General features: G+C 26.8%; 1 protein-coding gene across 2 annotated transcripts; it reads left to right on the top strand.

Annotated features, from left to right (window-relative positions):
- Positions 1–5,582: 5,582 nt before the first annotated feature.
- Positions 5,583–7,552, top strand: LOC124922619 (G2/mitotic-specific cyclin S13-7-like). 2 transcript variants are annotated; one of them, XM_047463344.1, is made up of 4 exons: positions 5,583–5,741; positions 5,914–6,025; positions 6,106–6,169; positions 6,254–7,552. In XM_047463344.1, the coding sequence occupies exons 1-4, from the start codon at positions 5,702–5,704 to the stop codon at positions 7,328–7,330; spliced, it is 1,293 nt and encodes a 430-aa protein (XP_047319300.1). In that variant the 5' UTR covers positions 5,583–5,701; the 3' UTR covers positions 7,331–7,552. The 2 variants fall into 2 exon arrangements, with proteins under 2 accessions (XP_047319300.1, XP_047319299.1); XM_047463343.1 differs by having other exon boundaries at positions 6,103–6,169.
- The last annotated feature ends 261 nt before the right edge of the window (positions 7,553–7,813 follow it).

Here is a 7,813-nt window from a genome sequence, read left to right as displayed (position 1 = left end):
ATCTCTTCTAGGAGAACTTCACGTCACTCTGAATCGTCCTCCTATTCTATGGTGTGACAACATTGGTGCTGCATTTCTCTTTACAAACCCTGTCTTTCATGCTCGTACCAAACACATTGAGATTGATTTTCATTTTGTTCGTGAACGTGTTGCTCGTAAGACACTTATCATTCAATACATCTCAACTCGTGATCAAATTGCAGATATCTTTACTAAAGGTCTTTCATCTAAATGCTTTTCATTTTTTCGTGACAAGCTCGCAGTCTGTGCCACCCGTTTCGCTTGTGGGAGGATGTTAAACAATAAAACTTATCATCGATATCAACAACAGAAATTAACCACAAGAGTTAATTTATCTGTAGTTACTTTACTTTGGTATATCAAATGTCACATTGATTAATGTATGCATATTTATTGATCATTATATTATGTATTTAATCATGTATTGTAACCCCACGTACTCATCAAAGAAAATAGTCAAAAGTTATTTACGGCTAAAACATATAATTCTATCATCTTTTATTTTCTTTCTATCTATACTCGTATTTATCAAGTTCAAATAAGATTAAAACTTCCTAAAGTTAGAATGATTTTTTCGTGTGAAAATGAGTTTGTGTTTTTTGTATAATTTTTATGTTGAGAGTTTTGATTTTAGTATTTTAAAATTATATTATAAAAATGGAGATGATAATAATAATAATAAATGTTTAGACGGGTTAAAAGTGGTATTAAAATATATAATAATAAATGAATAAATGAATATTTTTTAATTAAGTACAATATAATTAATTACTATTTATTTTAATTCAAATAACTATTATTATTAAAAAAAATATTTAATTGTAAAGTGAATAGAAGAGAATGAATAAGAGAAAATAATTATATTTATTTTTTTACTTTATTTATATATATATATATATATATATTAAATAAAATATATATATTATTTTAAAATTATAAAAAGTTATATATATGTATATAACAAATTTAATGTATATAATAATATATATGATTTAAAAAACTTATTAATATATTAATAATTATAAATTATAATAATTTAATAATAAAAATTTGAAAGTAGAAAAATTACTATATATTTTCCTTTTTAATAAGAAAAATGGTTAAATGTGTTCTATTTGTATTCTTAAAGTAATCTAAGTCTATGATTGTCTCTATATAATATAATATAAAAATTATTTCTAGATGAATTTCTGGATACGTATGAATCTGGAGTTTGGAGCGGAGAAATAATTTGAATTTCTGATTATATTTGGTTTGAACAAGTCAAATGAGTTTAATTAAAATTAATTTGTAATTTATAAATTTTATTTTATAAGTTTGGTTGTTGTTTATATTAATTTTATATTTATTATATTATTTATATTTTATTATATTATTTATATTAATATAATAAAAAGAATTAAATTTAATATATCTCAAGCTAATTAAAATAAAAAAAGATAGAATTATTTTTTATAATTCACTATAATAAAAATTTATGACAAAATTTTAATATATAATGGTCTTATTTGAAAACTCGAACTAAAATGGGCTAAAATTGAACGAAGCAATATTATTAAATTTGTTTTTATATATATATATAATTAAAATATATTTTAAAATATTATTTTATTTAAATCAACCTTAAATAATTTATTGTAAAATTATTGTTTTTAAGTAAATTAAAAAAGAAAATATTATTTTATTTAATTATTTATTAGTTTGGTTGATATTTATACTAATTCATTTTAAGAGATAAATATTTATTTTCTCTAAATAAACTTATTTTCCCCTTATCCTCATGAATATATATATTTTTTTTAATAATATTTGTCTCATTTTGATTGAATGTTAAATGAAAATTAATTTTAAATATACTTAATCTTAATAAATTAAATTAAAATTTTTAAATGGAATATATTATATAGTATGAAATTAATAGAAAGAATAAACTAGGTTAAAATCAAGACAATAAAATTAATTTTTTTGATCAAAATATATAAAATATTTAATATTTAAAAAAATATTTATTTACAAGTCATAACAATTATATACTTTTTATTTCCTATTAAATGACATTATAATACTTAAATTAGTACTAAATGATATTTTATATGAAATAATATAAATTATTTTGACAATTAAATATAGATAAAAGTTAACTATTTTAAATACGTTTTAAAATTATTAAATAAAATCAAACAGAACATAAATTAATAAATGATTTATTTTTGAGGAGTGAGGAAAGTTAGAGTTGGAGTTGGCCAACAACAAAATAATATTTACAGATTCTTGTTTGGATATGTAATTGGGTGAATTACCCATTTCCAAATAAGAATTTAGGGAGATAAAGACTACATTACAGCATCTCCAACCCTACACCATTCTCATACCCATAATGGATTTTCAACTCCAACCGTACACCAAAGCAAACCCAGGATGCGTTTTTCCCCATTTTCTCCCTCCCTTCTCTTGTCAAACTAAGGGCAATCCTCTTCATCCATGTCTTCCCCTATTTCTTTTTTATTATCGGATACCAAGTCTTCCTCAGGGTCTGCCTGCCTTGAACCAGTATATCCCATTTGTCTCGGAAAGATGTGTTAAGCCCCCCACTACTCTTCTATTAGGGTGCCTTTTGCACCAAGCGGCGAAATGCAAAACTCGGCTTGGATCAAGGATGGGCTCTTGGTCATAAAAGGGAATCTACTTCGTTTTCTCTTTTTACTCTTTTTTCGGTATGCCGCGGAGCGAGCAAGAAGTGCCACGCACGAGCGGAGCGAAAACAAGGAGAAGAGCTAGCTTCTCTTGGGGAACAACGCATATTTGCGTGTCTACTATTCACATATCCATAATATTAATTAAAAATTAAAAAGGTCCTTGAAGTTTAAACATATTTTAATTTGGATATTTAACTTTTTTTTATATAATTTATTTTAAACATTTAATTTGATCCTTTCATTTTTAATTAAAGTGAATTATTATATTTAGTTTTTTATATATAATTTATTTATATATTTAATTTTTATTTATCCTATATATTTTTATTAATATTTTTACGTATCATAAATTTATAATAATAAATAATATTGATAAAAATTAAAAAATTAAAAAGTAAAATAATTATATTTCTTAAAAATATTTAAAAATAAAAATTAAATTTCTTATTATAAGTATGTATAAGTTATTGATATATAATTAATTTTATCATAAATATTTTTAATAGAGGTAAGTTTAAAAAAATATTGGGGTTTAATTTGTAAAGTTGATAAATATATAAGTAATTATTGAATAAATAAAAAAGATGATATAAAATAGAATATTAATAGAATATTTTTTTGAGTTTGAAAATGAATTTTTGGGTTCGAGATTAATTAATGTTTGATGTGACATTTACTGCATTTTGAGTTTGAGAATGAGTATATGATGAGTTGGAGATGGTCTTATACCTCAAATGTTATGTGCTGACTCGTAATCATATTTAAGATTTAAATTTTCAATACTTTATTTATAATCTTCAACTAAGACTTAAATATAAGTGTTTTATATAACAGGTATAAACACCTAGATATATAAATAATCATTATCAAATAAATTATTTGAAGTAATTAATGTCAAAACTAAAAACAATTCCACATCTTTTAACTATTTCAAAATCAATATCATATTATATTTTTCAAATCATTTTAATAGTTATAATGTATTTTTGATCTAATAATTTTCAAATCAACATAATTTATAACAACATGATTTGATATAAGAATTCACTCTATCAACCTAAAAATATATATAATTTAACTGTAAATAGACCAAAATTTATTACTAATTATCTGAATGCACGTTCATTTTTCTCTTTCAATTTTTCTGCAACAGTTTTAAATATTATATTTTATATAATATTTAAATATTACATTAGCTATTTAGAAATGGGAATTTTCATTGATGAATTAGAACAGGGACTTTCGTAGATGGAGTTGAGCTCTAGAAAGAGATTTATTTATTATTTTTTTGTTTGTTGATGTTGTTGTTGTGTTTTTGTGTATTTCTATCCTTCTTGAGTTCAACCTCTTCTTTGTATAAATGAAAAATAGAAATTTTGCACACAAATGTCAACTAAAATCGAAAAGAGTTAGATTGACTGAAATATGAATTATTCACCGTTTCCAAAGTCATTGCATGAACAACATTCATTTCAAATTGACATGAATTTTTTTTATTATTATGTTTTTTTCGTATGTGTTAGATTGCAAATATTATTGACATTTTTAATGATGTTTAAGTAATACTTTATTGACTTTATGACAAGTCTGGTCATAATTTAAACTTTATTGTTTTTTAAATAATTTTTTATCACTAGTTTGTAATTTTTGTAATTTAATAAAAACAAATATATACATATAATATTTAGTGTATAAAGTTGAGGTTATTTATAACGACATTTCAAATTGATTTATAAAATAAATAAATAAAAGTTGAAATAAAAGGTTTTGTAAAAGATTTTGTTTAGTTATGTAACCAATCAGATAGTACAATTTAACCTTTTGTAAGATCCAAATTTAAGTAATGTAAAATTGGTCAATGATTCTAACAAATCAATTAGGAAGATTTGATTTATCATCATATTTGTCCCGAATATGTTGAATGCAAAATGTATGAATATAGACATGGATTCTATTTTTAATTCTTAATTTAATATTATAGTAAAAGAGTTTGTCATCTTCGATTAACATAAATTAAAATATATACATATTGAGTTTCATAATTATAATGTTTTTAGATCAAATTTAAGTTGTTCATTATTCTAAAGATATTCAAAGTTATCAAGTTCAAATTTTATTAAAAATCTTTTGAATTTTGAATTAGAGAAGGGCATGATTGTCCAAGTTCATATCAATATTTTTTTTTGTCTCAATGAATCAACAAGATATCTATAATCTATTTAATTATTGGTAGTTATTATTTTACTTTAAAAAAGAAAAGTTTAATTTGGATAAATATATAATATATCAATAATTCTCCATTTTCTTTAAAATTCTATTTCTGCATAAATTTAAATTTAAATAATTATAAAAGTTAATAGTCTAGATATACATACATATCAATTCATATTTAATTTAGTACTTTTCAATCTTTATCTTAAACAATTGGAGCGTCATTTCAAATCATCAAAATAAAAAAAGAAATGATATATTTGCATCTTTTTCTAGGTGGGGATATTAAAATATTAAATCTTAATTAATTAAATTAGAACTCAATAAATAAGAGAATAATGGCATGATAAACCAAAGAAAGAATGACACGTGTAATATATAGAAAATAAATAATTTATTTACCATTTAAGCGTCAGAGACAAGCCACCCAAAATATAGCAAAAAAAAATAAAAATAATAATTCACCCATACAGACAGCAACGGTAACTTTTGAACAGAACATCGTCAACGGCTAGAAAATACTTTTGGTAACTACGTTTCCCTAATCTTAGCCGTTCGTTTTTTGTTCCTCCATCTGACGGTGAATAATTCTTCAAAAAATACGACCGTTGCAATTGAAGCGCCTCTTGTCAGCTTCAAAAGGGGGCGCCTGTCTCTTGTTCTAAATCGATCAGGACAGAGATAGAGAGAGAGAGAGAGAGAGATTTTCGCGTTTTTGTTCTTGGATTGTCTGAACTCTACAGTTGAAGAAGAAGAAGATCGAAGACTCTGAAATGGCTTCAAGACAAATCGTTCAACAGCAAAACAGAGGCGGTATGTATATCCATTCAAATCTATAACTGTTCTTTTCAAGAAATATGATCTTCAAGACAACTTTTCTCTTTCTTGAATCTCATGTTTCTTTTTACCGTTTCTTGAGATTATGTGTTTCAGATCTGGGTTTCTTGAATCTTATATAATAATCGTTTTAATCAATCAATCGCAGTTGCTGCTCCGGCGGCCGCCGATGGAAAGAACCGCCGTGCTTTGGGTGACATTGGGAATGTTGTCACCTATTACGGCGTTGATCCAAAGAAAATCTCTCGCCCTATTACAAGGTAACTCTTTTATCATTCTCTTTCTCTTTATCTTCTTTCCAAGTTACAGATTTTCTGATTTCTGTATTACAATCCAGAAGTTTCTGCGCGCAACTGCTTGCCAATGCTCAAGCACAGGCTGCCGCCGTCGCAACAGACAACAAGGTTCGACCTTTCTTCCTTATGATTTGAATCTGAATCTGAATAATCTGTTTCATTCTGAATCTGAATCTGTTTCTATAAATGCAGAAAGTAGCAGCAGTCGGTGCCGTCAAACCAGCAGCAGCGCCGCATGCCCAGAAAAAAGCAGCCGTTCCAAAGCCCAAACGTCCAACAGAAACTGAGATCATCATCATCCCTGACACTGACAAGAAGGCCATGAAAGAAGCATCATCAACGAAAGTGGCCAAAGCATTCACCTCCATTCTGAGTGCAAGAAGCAAGGCGGCTTGTGGCCTGAACAACAATAACGAGAAGAAGAACAACATCATTAACGTTGACGCAGGAGATGAAGAAAACGAGTTGGCTGTTGTTGAATACATCGAAGACATATACAAATTCTACAAAATCGTTGAAAAGGAAAACAGAGTGCAGGATTACATAGATTTGCAGCCAGAAATCAATGAAAAAATGAGGGCAGTCCTTGTGGATTGGCTAGTTGAAGTCCACCAAAAGTTCGAACTGACAATGGAAACACTTTATCTGACCATTAACATCATCGATCGTTACCTATCTTCAAAGGTAACACAGAGGAAGGAATTACAGCTTGTGGGTATTGGAGCCATGCTAATGGCATCAAAGTATGAAGAAATCTGGGCACCTGAAGTGAATGATTTCGTATGCATAGCAGATAATGCATATACACACAAACAAGTATTGGTAACTGAGAAAAGGATTTTGGAACGTCTGGAATGGAATCTAACTGTTGCAACTCCTTACGTCTTCCTGGTGAGGTTCATCAAAGCTTCTGGTTCTGATCAAGATGTGGAGAACATGGCTTATTTTCTAGCGGAGATGGGTATTGTGAATTATTCAACTGTGATGTTTAATCCGTCATTGATGGCTGCTGCTGCGGTTTATGTGGCTCAATGCACTGTTGTGAAGAAGAAGAAGAATGGTGGTGCAATTTGGGATGAGACACTTAAGGTTCATACAGGGTTTATGGAATGTGATTTGATGGAATGTGCTAAGCTTTTGGTTGGTTTTCATTCAAATGCTGGTCAACATAAGCTTAAGGCTGTTTATAGAAAGTATTCTAGTTTGGAGAAAGGTGCGGTGGCTCTTCTTCCGCCGGCGGTGCTTGGAACCTCGTATATCTCTTTCTAAAGAAGAAGAAGAAGAACCAATCTTTTGTTGGAAAATAATCTTTCTCTCTGTCTCTAGTTGTGTGTGTGTGTTTGGTTGGTTGGTTGGTTTTGATTGGTTGTTTGTTGTTGGGGACGATCATTTTACTTGTGATGATCATTTTACTAAACTTGGGGAGAGAAATATCGGATTCATTTTTTTATTGCTTTTTATTAATATAACAAATATGGGGTTATAATATCATTCTTTCTTTTCCTAATTAATTAATTTCCCATTTATTAAAATAAAATGATTCTTAATTTTCTTTCTTTTTATTATGAAGCCCTCAACTTAATTCGATTTTTTAATAAAAGCTTTTTTTTTTCATTCATTGATAGAATGAATGACAAAATTATATTTTGCAAAATGTTTTTTTTTCTACTTTTTTCCTTCCACAAAAATAAAATCATTGTTCTTTCTTTTTTATTTTGAAGCCCCCAATTTAACTTGTGAATTAAATTTGTT

Source organism: Impatiens glandulifera, chromosome 1 (assembly GCF_907164915.1).
Source record: "Impatiens glandulifera chromosome 1, dImpGla2.1, whole genome shotgun sequence".
Classification (NCBI taxonomy): domain Eukaryota; kingdom Viridiplantae; phylum Streptophyta; class Magnoliopsida; order Ericales; family Balsaminaceae; genus Impatiens; species Impatiens glandulifera.
Note: the sequence above shows the minus strand (reverse complement) of the source record. Positions and strands in the feature narration are given on the sequence as shown.